We start from the raw sequence: 14,539 nt of genomic DNA on the forward strand, positions 1-14,539 counted from the left end.
TCTACCGGAATATCAATGCCTTTCTTTAAAAGCCAAGAGTTTTGTGTCATAGAATTCTTTGGCAGGCTGGTGAAGCCTATGGACCCCTTCTTTGAATAATGATTTTGAATGCATAAAATAAAATACAAAGATTACAAAGAAAAATTACAGTATATTGAAATATTTCATGGACCCCAGGTTAAGAACTCCTGCTCTAAAGTGGAATTTCTTAAACTGTGGGTTGCGATCTCATACCGAGTCGTATAACTGAATATGGTAGTTGCAAAAAATTTGTCAAGAGTAAAAGTTTTCTGAACACACAATGACCAAAACTTAATTCAAAATCAAATGCTTAATGAATCTGCAGTGTTTCTGGCAGCTCTTGCCAGTGTTTCATTGCACAACTTCACTGCAGCCTTAATTCTGAACAAACAGCATGTACACTTTGCATTGCGCATGCCATCACACCATGCAACGCCAACAAATGCTGCCAGAAACACCTTGGTTTAGATTCAAAATTATTTTATGTTATGAATTGCAGTGCTCTTACTGGACATACAAAACCATTAAATGAATTTTGGCTTGGGATTAGGACAGAATTTCTAACAATTCTTAAAATGGCATTAAACATGCTTCTGCCATTTTGTACTATGTATTTATGCAAAGTGGTGTTCTTAGCATTGATGATTATAAAATCAAAACATCGATCAACTCTGAAAAAGTTGAAGATGCTCTACATCCTGCAGCATCAAATATTCTGCCAAGATTTAATTCTTTATGTAAAAACAAACACATCCATCTCATTAGTATGCAAATTTGCTTTCATCTTTAATAAATACTAAAATTAAATGTAAAACAGAGCATTGCTTTAAAATAAATTTCTTTATGATTTATTATCAGTAGATGTTTGATTTGTATATCTATTTTACATACCTACAGGCCTAGGGTTGTGTAAAAATTTCTCGGGTGAAAAGGGGTGGAGAGTGGAAAAAGTTTGAGAAGCCCTGCTCTAAAGGATTCCTTCACCAATGTTTTGAGCTTCCACAACACAGCCTCACTCTCTTGTGACAGATTTTTAGGGACAGTCTTAGTGATAGAGGAAATGAGAGGCTTCCTTAGAATGCATATCCCTTTGGTGGAGAAAGGTAAGCTCCCTCTTGGGAAGTTCTCAACCCCTCAGTAAGGCTTGGTTCTTGGGCATTTGGGGGTACCCCTTTCACAACAGGAGTAACAGTGATAGCCAGTACTAGGACAACTACCCTCATTGTTAGCTCATCTTAAAGACTTTCACCAAGTAGAAATCATCCTGAGCTAAGAAAAGGCATTAGTGTTGGGAATTTCCTTTGGAAAGATCTAAGGATTTAAAGGAAAGATGTAACTAGAGACTCGGAAGCCTTGTTTGAACTTGCCATGCAATTGAATGACTTTCTGAAGGACAGGGGAAAGGAGTGAATTTGAGATTAGAAAAAAATGTATTGAGTTTTTGGGGCCTCTGGAGAGTACCAAGTCCATACATATAGGAGCCAAAATTTGGTAGCCCTTAAGAAAGTAACAATTCTGAGCTCGGTGCAGTCTATACTCTAAAAGCATTTAATATCTTCTTCAATCATTTTTCATTCAAACAGGATTTCAATTCAAACCTCTGCCCCATGTGAGGAGGAAAAAATGATGCAATAACTGGCAGTCTATTCATTACTCCTGGCAAAACCCTGAAAATGCAGATTGGGCAGTATCACTGGAGTGGACATTAGTCCTAAATAATCCTTCAAGGAGAGTTAAAAAAAAAAAGCATACTGTGAAGAGAATGCTGAATATGGAAGCAATGAGATGTGTAGGTACAGATTTTATTTGCCCAGAACTGACACTAGGGAAAATAACCAACAGTAACCTTACAGATTTGATAAGTGTTCTTTATAAAGCCCCATGAAGCAAGAAAATTTAAAAATACATTCACATATAAAGTATAGTCTTTGTATTATTACAGACAAGGCAAAGAATGTGGTCTTTGGTTTCATTCACTCTGAATTGGTCTGACTAGAAGCTAGAAGATGAGAGGGAAAAAACAAGGGAGAATATAGAGATTGTTCTTCCTGATTATTGGGATCATCATTAATAACTCAGGAACTTGTAACCCCCCCACCTCCGAGGAAAAAGAGCTATGATCAATGTCTCCCAGCCTGAATACGAATGAAAAAGAAATGAGTGTAAACCCCCTCATATTTCAGAGATTCACAAGGGGGTATGAATATTTTTAAGGAGAAAAGATGTCAATTTAATTTGAAAATGTTACTTCGGAATTTTTCCAGGACTGTTTTGAGAAATGTCCCAGATCCTGTTGGTGCTTTTTCTTTAGGCAGTTTTTTGGTGGTGCTGTTTGCAGGCATTTTTCCTCCTGAGGGCTGGTGTCTTTCAGAGATTCTTCTTTCCCTTGCTTGGTAATCTTTGCTGTAGATAAAATCAAGCCAATAGACTCCTGGAGGGAGTCGATGATTAATAAATGATTCACAGGACACACAGTCTGAGGAAGATGATGATGAAGAGGAGGAAGATGAGGAGGAGGAGGAAAGTGAAGAAGATAGATACTGAGGCAGAAGTCCAGTCATTGTTTTTATATAAAGCAGCCATTTAACACCCTGGAACTGCTGGTTGATACTCTGGGGTTCAATGGCAGGAGTCACGGATTGTATTGCAAAGGTGGGAGCCTGGAATGTAGTAGTAGCCTCAATGAGGATAAGAGCCTCCTGACTCCTCTCTTCCTCAGGTGTGATCACAGGGTCACATTCTTCTGCAGGGGCCTGAGGACTCTGTTCTTCATAGTTAGGATGTGGAAGGCAAGAAATGGAGCTTGGTTTTGGTTGTGGAATTTGGAGAACTAACCTCACACCCATTTCCCCCTCAGAACCAGGCAGAGGTGTGGGTATGGCTACTAATTTTGCTCCATTAGGGTCCTTTCTTCCCTTAACATGAGAACAGCCATATCGGATCCAGGAGGCACAAACTAAGCAGACTGTATAAGATGAAGACAAACGTGGGCCAGGGTGAGGATTAGGATGCCCCCTCATCCACCTCAAGAGAATCTGCTTTCGGATGTCTCTACGGATTCTGCTCTGGGGGATGGAATTGACTATGTTCTTAACAGTTTCATTAGGGATAACCACACCATCCACTATACATGGTTTAAGGTAAAATAAACTCCATGAAGGTTCTTTATTAGGCATGATCTTGGACTGTTTGGGACTTTGCAGAATCATAACCTGGTACTTGGATTTCAGTGGAGCCATGGCCCAATGTTTAAGGTATGATGTTGACCTAGCTTGATGACAGAGGCAGAGTGCTGGGGTAGACATGAACTGGGGATGTTTAGTGAAGGGTAAATGTGCAATCTGGCAGGTATGACTTGATGATATTACTTGGTGGAGTCTTTTCTGAGAGTGCTTGACTTGGGAATACGATGCTTTAATACTTATTAGGCTTCTTAACAAGACCTGGAAGTCCAAAGGCCTCTTTAAGAATCTACTTTGCCAGACTTTTTGACTTCCACCTAGTAATTGTCCTCCTAACACAGGATAATTGCGGCAATAAGATGGTGGATGATAACTTAGCTCTGTTCCCCTGGTTTTGTTGATCAACTTGTCAATAAGCTTCCTCCTGAAGTAGCAAAGAGGGAAAACATTAAGAAGTCAGACTGATAGCTGAACCAAAAGGAGGTAACACATAGTTCCACAGGATATCAGCTGAACCAGAATGTTGTCTGTTCCAGAAACTAACTTGAAAATTCAAATAGAAAATGTTTCATTAATTTTTAACCCAGAAAGAGGAAATTTGATGCTAGAAAGTAATGAGAAAACATTCATTTTGAAAGAAGGATACTATTCATGAGCACACAGGCCAAAAATAAAACCCTATGAGGTCATAGTTCATGTGCACTCTTTCTCATCCATTAACCATATTGGTTTCTATGGTCCATTAACTACACTGGTCCTTGTGAAAACTGGGACCCATTGGAATAAGGCAAGGGAATTTCTACTTTACCTTTCTATCCTTTGATTTAAGGATTGTAGCCTCCAGGTTTTCTCAGCAACACAGGGTAGTCCTGAAAGAGACCAACAGGATGTGAGCTGAAAAGAATTTATTGACTTCTATAGAGGCTGGGTGTGCAAGATCAAAGGTATAAAAGAAACACGAGCAACATGTATAGGGAAGACAACTTGGGAAAAGTGAGAAATGGAATAGGAGGCATTTGAACTATGCCAGACTATGGCTATGGGACTATGACAGAAAATTTATTATACAAGGGCAATGTATCATAAGTCATTGTATAGATAGGGAACCACCATCATCAACTGCCTGCTGGACATCTCCACCTGATATCCCCTGCTCATGTTAAATTCAACAAGTCCAAGACAAAACTCACTTTCTAGGGGCAGCTAGGTGGTGCAGTGGATAGAGCACCAGCCCTGAAGTCAGGAGGACCTGAGTTCAAATCTGGCCTCAGACTAAACACTTGACACTTACTAGCCGTGTGACCCTGGGCAAGTCACTTAATCCCAATTGCCTAAAAAAATTTTAAAAACCACTTTCTTTCTTCTATATATGAAGTAAGATTAGTTCTGAGTCAAACTAGTATGATGAGTTTTGAGATTGGAATGAAACAAGGTACTCATAGAACATCTAAGAGTTAAAAGGACATTTATTTAGCTCTAGGCAAGGGAAGAATATTCAGGATAGAAAAGAAAGCAATTCAGTGAAGATACAGCACTGATGCAGCTAAGCATAGCTTCTCCATACCAATGTTGCTCATACTGGTCTGCTGGCTGGAAGTCTGAGGGAAGAGGCAGGTGATTCCATGTGCCCTGACTTTTGATACCTAGGCTACCCATGAAGCTACATAAAAATAGCCTTAATATTTAGCTCCCTGAGCCAACTAAGTATTGGGTTAAGTGTGGTTTAAGTACAGTTTCAATAAATTATAATATATGCCTAGCCTTCATGGGATAAGGCCCTAGGATATTGCTGCTACCATACTCAAAAACCAACTCTTATTCCTAACTTTCCTCTTTCTGCCATAGGCACAACTATCAAAACCAGTCACCTAAGTTCATAACCTCAAGGTCATGGCTCAACTCTTAACTGAGCTCATCCTCTCTACCCTTATTTGACAAGTATTGTCAATAATACATAACATCTTTGACCTGCTTCCTTTCTTTTATACTCAGCATGACTACCTTAGTTCAGGCTGTCATCATCTCTTACCTGGGCTTCCATAATAGCCTCGCCTTCAGAAGGGACGCCTCCAATATTCAGTCTTTCCTTTTTTAATCTCTCTTTCGTATGATTGTCAAACATTTCTAAAGTAAAGGTCTGGTCAGGGCATTTCCTTACCAAAGAAGCTCTAGTGGTTTCTTAATGCCATTAGGATAACATTTCTAAACTAAACTCTACTCCTTGACAACTTAAAGCCCTTTAGATTTAGCAGTCTACCTTTCAAGACCTATTGAATACTCTGTTACTCCCCTTCATGCACTCTGTATTCTAGCCCAAGTAGTCAGCCTGCTCATGGTTCCTTGTACATGTCATTCCATCCCCCACCTCCCAGCCTTTGCACAAGTTGCACCCCACCCTTCTTAGAACACTTCCCCTCATCATTGTAAGCTCTTCCTTTTACAATCCCTATTTCCCTTCAAGATTAAGCTAAGGTACTACTCTCCTATAGCATATCTTTCCTGGTCCCCTTGATCCCCTTCTGGTAACTTTCTTCCACCTCCAGAAATCACTTTTCTTTATCTATGAAGATGCGGCTTTCCTCAGAAGTATGGATAGTTCATATGAACATTTGGAGTGGAGATGTTTCTAAATCTGCACATCTCACAATTCTTTTGAGCTACTACAAAACCCACTTTGTTTATAGAGCACAGTGCCTTCTTTGATGTGGGTAAGTCATGCTGGAATGTCCTATGCCAGTGTCTCCCAGGTCTCACAACTGGTTCCAAAGTTCTTCAGAGACACCTTGAGAGTGTCCTTGTATTACTTTTTCTGACTGCCATATCAGAACTTGCCTTGTGTGAGTTCTCCACAAAATAGTTTTTTAGGCTAATGTATATTTCACATTCAAACAATGTGGCTAGCCCATCAGAGTTGTGCTCTCTGCAGTAGAGTTTGAATGATTGACAGTTTAGCTTGAGAAATAAAATTCATTGTCTAATGCCTTATCTTGCCAAGTGACCGTCGGAATCTTCCGAAAGACAATTCAAGTGAAAGCAATTCAGTTTCCTGGCATGGTGCTGGTAATGTCATCCAGATTTCACAGGCATACAATGAGGTCCACACAACAGCTCTGAAGATCTTCAGTTTGCTAGACAGCCTAATACCTCTTTTTTGTCCCCACATTTTCCTTCAGAGCCTCCCAAATACTGAGCCAGCTCTGGCAACGCATGCATCAATTTCATCATCTATCTAGACATCCCTGGAAAGTATACTGCTGCCAAGGCAAGTGAGCTTATACATAGCATTCAAGATTTCTCCATTTGCTGTAATCAAAAGTTCCATGTATGGATGGTGTAGTGCTGGCTGGCAGGAGCACTTCTGTTTTCTTGGTGTTGATTGTCAGGCAAAATTAGCACAAGTGGCAGAGAATCGTTCTGTGTATTCTGCTGCATCTCAGCCTCAGAGGCTCCATTGAATGCACAATCATCTACAAACAAAAAGTTGCACATTAACTCTTTTCCACTTTAAGTCTTGGCTTGTAGCCTTCTCAAGTTAAATAATTTACTGTTAGTGCAGTAGCTGATCTTGATGCCATTTTCATCCTTACTGAAGGTGTCTGATGACATTGTGGAAAAATGTGCTAAAAAGCATGGGAACAAGCCCACAGTACTGCTTCACTCCACTGGTGACTGAGAAAGTCAGACAGCATCATTCATTATCCAGAACTCATGCAAGCATGCCATCATGAAACTGGCATACAATACCAATGAACTTCTCTGGGCAACCAAATTTTGACACAATCTTCCACAAGCCCTCATCACTGACAGAATCAAAGGCCTTGGTCAGATCTACAAACATTGTGTACAGACCTGTGTTCTGCTCCTGGCATTTCTCTTGGAGTTGTCAGATAGCAAACATCATATCTACTATTCCTCAGCCCTTTCTAAAACCACACTGGCCCTCTTCCAGGTGAAGGATCAGCTCATTAAGGAGGACTCTTGTAAGAGACCCCCTTGTGGTTATCACAGTATAACCTATTTCCTTTTCCTCCACAGAGATGGACAATGGAGACATCCTTGAACTCCTGGAGGATAACTCCATCTAGCAATATAACCAGACCAAAAAGGATTTCTGTCAGCTTTTGTGTAAGCAGTGGATCTCCTGCCTTGTAAATCTCAGCTGGAATAGAATCTGTACCAGGCACTTTGCCACATGAGAGGAGCCTAATGGCATTCAAAACCTCTTCTTCAGTTGGAAATTTGGCTAGAGAGGGATTGACTTCAATCTGAGATATACAAAGCTTGTTGGTTGGTTGATGAGATCTGCTGAGAACTTCGTGGAAGTGTTCAGCCCATCTCTCCAGCATCATGTCCTTACCACTAATCCATGTGGCTCCATCATCACTAAGTAGTTGAGATGCATCATAGGAGTTTGGCCCATAAATAGCTTTCAAGACATTATAAAAGCACTTTGGATTGTTACTACCAGCATAAACTGAATTTTGTCTGCCTTCTTATTGAGCTCAAAATCCTGCATCTATCTAAGCTTTGCTTACACTTTACCCTTGATGAAGTCACACAGATAATGGTGGCATGGCACTTCCCTTCAAGTGGCAATCACATTGTCACGAGCTGTCATTCACTTTCTTAGGAGGCATGCAATATAAATGTTGCCTCCTTAGAGACAAACTATCCTGCTGTTAAACTCTGTGGAGTTTTCATTTTTCATTTAACAGCTTCTGAATTTCCCCATCATTTTCATCAAACCAGTCTTGATATTTGTAGGTATTCTGAGCCAAATGGGTAAATGTATTGCTCTATATACCAATCTCTGAAAGCTGCCCAGTCCTTTTCTGCTCCACTTTTGCCCATCCTGTGTTGGCTCAGGCTTCCCTCCAAGTTAGCAACAAATTGTTTAGCTAGGAGAACCACTATAATCTGTTGACATTAAGTCTTTTAGTAGTTATCTTGCCTTCAGGCTGCCACTTTTCAGTACATTGTTGGTGAGGATTTCCCAGACTTCACCAAATTTTTCTTTGACCTCATCAGGGTTCTTCATGGTGAGAGCATACACACAAATAATGGTGGCATGGCACTTTCCTACAAGTGGCAATTATGTTGTCATGAGCTGTCATTCACTTCTTAAAAATTTTTTATTTTTTGCCATTCACTTTCTTAGGAGGCATACAAGTTTGTTGACTAGATTTGACTGTGAAACTCCCTATCACTGCAGCCACTCCAGAAAAACAGGTATCCAGCTCTGACTTCAGTGAACTGGCCTTCATTTGCCTACCATGTTTTAATCAGGACTGCTATTTGGATGAGATAGCTACTTTTCACCTTTCAGGTCTACTGGATTTCATGTTGTCCATAAGCATCTGCACATTCCATGTACCCATAGTGAGTGGAATCATCTTCACAAAAGTTTTTGTACATTTTTTTTGTGTTTGGACACAGGGTAGGATCCCCATCTGCTGGAATAAGCAGGCCAGGGTTAGGTTAGGTGAAGTAGATGATTTTTAAGGCACCTTTTCTAGCCCTTTCCCTCATGCTATCAGGAGGTAAACAGTAAGGTCCTTAAAATAGGCTATTCGAGGTGGATTTCAGAAAAACCTGGAAAGACTTACATGGATTGATATAAAGTGAAGTAAACAGAACCAGGAGAATATTGTACACAATAACAGCAACATTACACAATGATCAATTATGAATAACAGCTCTTCTCGGCAATACAATAATCCAAGATGATTCCAAAGTACTCATAATAGAAAATGTTAAACACATACAGAAAAAGAACTGATGTAGTCTGTAGATTGAAGCATACTATTTTTTTTATCTTTTGACATTTTTATTATTTTTATTTTTTCTAATTCTTAATTTATTTTTAGTTTTCAACATTCACTTCCACAAGATTTCGAGTTTCAAATTTTCTCCCTATCTCACCCCTCCCCCACCTCAAGATGGCATGCATTCTGAATGCCCCTTCCCCTAATCTGCTCTCTCTCCCATCACCCCCCCTCTTCTTTTATCCCCTTTCCTCCCTTCTATTTTCCTGTAGAGTAGGATAGATTTCTATACCCCTTTGCCTGTATATCTTATTTCCCAGTTGCATGTAAAAACAATTTTTAACATTTGTTTTTAAAACTTTGGGTTTCAAATTCTTTCCCTTCCTCCTTCCCCACCCACCCTCAGTGAGAAAGCAAGCAACTCAATACAGGTTATACACATGTAGTCACGCAAAACACTTCCATAGTAGTCATGTTGTGAAAAACTAACTATATTTCCCTTTATCCTGCCCCCCGTTTATTCTATTCTCTCTTTTGACCCTGTGTCTCCCCAGAAATGTTTGCTTCTGATTACCCTCTTTCCCAATCTGCCCTGCCTTCTATCATCCCTGCCTCTCTCATCCCCTTCCCCCCTATTTTCCCATAGGGTAAGATACATTTCCACACCCAATTGAGTGTGTATGTTATTCACTCCTTAAGCCAAATCTGATGAGAATAAGATTCACTCATTCCCTCTCACCTTCCCATACTCCCCCTCCATTGTAAAAGCTTTTTCTTATCTGTTTTATGTGAGATAATTTACTCTATTTTACCTTTCCCTTTCTCCTCTCAGCATAATCCTCTCTCATCCCTTAATTTTATTTTTTAGATATCACCCCTTCATTTTCAACTCAGCTTGTGCCATCTATCTATCTATCTATCTATCTATCTATCTATCTATCTATCTATCTATCTATCTATCTATCTATCTATTTTTCCCTCCAACTACCCTAATACTGACAAAGGTCTCATGAGTTACAAATATCATCTTTCCAGAAGCATGCTATTTTCACTTCTGTGTGTGTGTGTGTGTTTTCCCTTTTTGTCTGTTTCTTCTGTCACAAAATGACTAATATGAAAATATTTTTACATGAGTGTGCATATAATAATCATATCAAATTATTTATACTTTTAGGGAGAGTGAAGGGGAAAAAGGAAGGGAGAAAATCTGGAACTCAAAATTAAAAAAAAAAAAGAATGTTAAAAATTGTCTCTACATGTATTGGAAAAAATAAAATACTATTTTTTAAAAGGCTACTCAGGCACCCAAGGGACTGCCAAATCCTGCTGCTGCTTCAGTCTAGTGAGATTACCCTATGCCTTGAAGGGCTGCCTGTGTGCAAAGTTGTGATTATAGCTCCAAGTGTATCTGCACTTGCTGCTTCATCCCTCACCTATTGCCACAGGACTTCAAGGTAGGTAAAAATGGTAAAATGGTATGAGTGATGTCTTTTGACTTGAACATAAATTGGATTTAAGTGAGACAGAGTTATGCAAAGTTGTCAGCCTCGCTCTCTCTTACAGAGTCATCAAAGTCCAGTGGAAAGACTAAAGTCAAGACTGACTGGCAATGGCCTGGGATTCACCGTGGCATCTTTGATATCTGACCAAATCTAAGCACTCCACAGCATCCACTTCTGCCAGCCACCTTTATGGCCATTGGAACAAATTGTTCTTATCTTCCCATCCCATCAGAGGAAGTTTTTACATGCTTGGTGTAGACCTGTTGGTTACCCTGAATCTGGTTTAACCTGTCAGCTACGATGGTTTTACTGGGGAATGCATGCTACAGCTTCTTCGAGCCACAGGTGAGGGTTGGTTGAAAGATAGACGCCAAAGGTGGATGAGAAACCCTGAAAAGGGCTTGGCAACACCTCAAACAAGAAGGGCTAGTCCTCCCTGGATACCTCATACATCCCAGAAGTTATATTAACTCTTTGAGGGCAGAGACTACTTTCATTTAATCCTTTTTTTTTTTTTTTTGGTTAGGCAATGGGGTGAAGTGACTTGTCCAGGGTCTGAGACAGGATTTGAACTCAGGTCCTCCTGAATCCTCCTGAAGCTCTATCCACTGTGCCACCTAGCTGCCCCTACTTTCATTTAATCTTTACCTGGTACCTGAACATAAGGAATGCTTAGTAAACTTTTGCTGAATTGAATTAGACATAGGGGGAAAATGTCCAAGTGGATTTTTAAGTAGCTAGCAAACATAAGATGAGAGAAGAAGCTTTTGAGGCTGAAAACCTGAGTTCTCACCATCAGGCAGTTTCCTTCTTCTTCCTCTCTTCAATGTCCTAGAGATGTTTTCTTCAGGAAGCAAGACCTATTAAAACAAAGGTATAAAGTGTCCAGAGGCCACTTTTAAAGACTAAAGACACTCTTACATCTGGGTTCACTTCCCTGGAGAGTGGTTTTCAACTGCCCCTATTATGCTTCATATCAGTGAGATCCCTGATATCTGTCTTAATGGTGCTTTATAATTATTTTATTTAGCTAAAGCCCAAAACTAGCTAAAACTTGTCAAATGTGAGGTGGGTGAGTACTCAATTTAGAATCACAAGGCCTGACCTTCAAATCCTATCTTTAATTCTTGCCCCTTGGGGGGCAAAGTCACTTAAATTTTTCTGGAGCAGTTTCATTTGTAAAATGAAGAGGTTGACCTCAGAGGTCCCCCCTTTATTGCTGTAATCTAAAATGCTATGATTTTCTCACAATTATCATGTCCTTAATTTCCTTATCTATAAAATAAGTGGCTTAGATTAGATTAACTCTAATATTCTATGATTCCATGGCCAACTGATTACAATAGAACTTTTGTTTTTCTTTTCCTTATTTATGTATTTTATTTTCTTTATTTGTTCCTTATTCAGAGCAAGAAGAAAACAAGGAATTAAAAGGATTACTGCTTGGGAAGAGATACATAGATTAAAAAGAAAATAGAAAGAAAGCAGAATTATTCATCCTCTGTTTTTACAGAATTAATCATCCTTCTTTACTAAAAAAATATTGTTTAAACTGGAGACGGTACATGGGGCATAGTAATGAGGGAACTGAAGTCTAAGTGACCTAGACACAGTAATAGTACATACCTAGCTACTTTAAATGAGTTAAAAGCTGAGACTCTTGTTGTTCTTAGATACTCACAAATATACATGGATGGCCATAAATTACTTGATAAATGACTGGACTCACACAAAAATCAATAAAAGCATTTATTTAATCCTCACTATGTGCCAGCAGCTGTATCAAACACTATAAATACAAAGAAAAGTAAAAATAATCCTTGCTCTCAATGAGTTCAACATTCTAACAAGGTACATGATATAACTAGGTGTGTAAGGTATGATGAGAAGTAAGCTCAGAGAAGACATTAGAAGCTATGAGGACAGGTAAAAGACCTCTTGCAGAAGATAAGATTTGAGCTGAGACCTGAAGAAAGCCCCTGGGAAACCAAGAGACTGAGGTGAGGAGGGAGAGAATTCCACTCAGGGACCTAACCAGTATAAAGTCACATAGAAGGGGATTAGATATATTCTGCTTGGGCCCTGAGGGCAGAACTTGAAGCAATGGCTAGAACTGGTTAAGCAGATTTCAGTTTCTAATGATACAATCTAAAAGCAGTCCAGTTAGCCTCAGGAGATAGTGAACTCCCTATAGGTCTTCAATTCAAGCAAATTTTAGAAGGCTGGTGATATTATAGCACGGGTTCTTAGCCATGAGCAAATTGGACTATCTCTGACTCTCAAGGCTTACTTTAGCTGAGATTCTGTTTCAGCTTGATTTTGATTTCATTGCCTACTTTCTGGTTGTCTACCTTCTCTACTTGATACATGGCTTAATTTTTCAAAATAACCTCAGATTCAGACTTGACTCAGACCTCAAAAGTGTCCTTGTTACACACATTTTAAAAACAAGTGAAGTAAAATAAAGGTTATTTTTAAATTTTTTGATATTGTAAGCCCAGAGGTTCTTATCAGAGCCTGGTCCACGAATTTAAAAAAAATTGTTTTTCAATAACTATTTCAATATACTGTAACTGGTTTCCTTTGTCGAAACAAAATAAAACAGTTCCTATTCAAGGAGTTCACAGTCTAACAGAAAGCAGAGCAATTTGGAGACAGGATGGACAAATCCTAACCTATTCCTCTTCTCCACCCTCTATTTTTATTGAAGGTGCCACCATCCTTCCAGTCATCCAGATTTTCAATAATCAGGAGTCATTTTCAACTCTTTGTTCATCTTCACCACCATTGCTGAGTCAGTTGCAAAGTTTTATTGATTTTACCTTAAAATCTCAGAATCTATTCTCTTTTCTAAAATCAGACTGCCATCCTCATTCAGATTCTCATTATCCCTCCTATTTGTACTATTGCAAAAGACTCCTAATTGGATTTCTGATTTCCAGTCAGTCTCCCTCTTCAATCCATCTACCATAAAACTACAAAAGAATCTTCCCAAAACTTTACCAACAATGTTACTCCCCTTAAGAACCCTCTATGGTTCCTTATACTGCCTCTACGATATAAACTTTTCATTTAAAGTCCTTCAGATTATTATTTTGTTTTTCAGTCTTGGTTAAATGTGTTTTCTTAATGTCATATTCAGGGATGGCAGATTGTAGTATATATACTATACTATGTAGCATATATGCTATACTACTATTTTTATACTATGGTATAAAAAAATACATCAAACACTACTTTAAAGTAATTTTCTTTTTTGGATTGCACATATATCCAATCCATCCATGCATATTTGTTTAGGAGACTCCCAGTAAGAGAAATTCCTCTATATACTAAATTTTGAGTTGCTAGTGGATCACACGACCTAGCATCTCATTGGTGAGATTTGAACCCATCTTCTTAAGTTGGAAGCTGGCTCTCTAATGCCACAGTTGCCTTAAAAAAAAAATACATGAGATTTGATTATCTATAAAGTCCCCTCCTTAAATAATCTAGCTTTCTGTTTATTTGGTTATTTTCTGCCTTCTTCCATTATTGTACACACACACACACACACACACACACACACACACACACACACACACACATATATATATGAAAATGAAGCAAATGAGATAAACAAAACCCATTCCATTCAGAAATAGAGCATTCTCACCAGAGAAGATTATGTTCCAGGACATTGAGAAAACTAGACACACACTTCTTCCTCAGACACCTGTACTAACTGAGACTGAACCCTGTGATGCCATCATATTCGCAGGACCTAAGATCATCCTGACATCATAGAGCTGCCCATTGTCAACTGGCAGTCAAAGTTATCTCTTTCATCTCTGAGGTACCAGTTACTTGAAGCTGACCTTATGCTGCTGGCTCACAAAAAAATACAACAGTTCTATCTCATAGCCACCAATAAGATGGTTTATTAGATGGTCTCCTCAACCCCAGGTTCTGTGGGTTGTTTGTTTGGGTCTTTTTTGAGCAATGCACCAAGTTTCTGAACCTGCTGAGGTACTTTTGGTCCCATCTATGTACATATATTCATAATTAAGCATTTCTCCATGACTTTTAT

At 39.0% G+C, this 14,539-nt stretch overlaps 1 protein-coding gene across 1 annotated transcript; it reads right to left on the reverse strand.

Annotated features, from left to right (window-relative positions):
* Positions 1–1,807: 1,807 nt before the first annotated feature.
* CSNK2A2IP (casein kinase 2 subunit alpha' interacting protein) lies at positions 1,808–14,131 on the reverse strand. Its single transcript, XM_078147446.1, has 4 exons — positions 14,126–14,131; positions 11,264–11,330; positions 4,012–4,072; positions 1,808–3,627 (listed from the first exon to the last, which is right to left on the reverse strand). Exon 4 carries the CDS (start codon positions 3,324–3,326, stop codon positions 2,247–2,249), a length of 1,080 nt encoding a protein of 359 aa, XP_078003572.1. The 5' UTR covers positions 3,327–3,627; positions 4,012–4,072; positions 11,264–11,330; positions 14,126–14,131; the 3' UTR covers positions 1,808–2,246.
* Between the last annotated feature and the right edge of the window lie 408 nt (positions 14,132–14,539).

The sequence above is a fragment of the Phascolarctos cinereus genome, unplaced genomic scaffold, assembly GCF_003287225.1.
Source record: "Phascolarctos cinereus isolate Bilbo 61053 unplaced genomic scaffold, phaCin_HiC Scaffold_7;HRSCAF=346, whole genome shotgun sequence".
NCBI lineage: Eukaryota > Metazoa > Chordata > Mammalia > Diprotodontia > Phascolarctidae > Phascolarctos > Phascolarctos cinereus.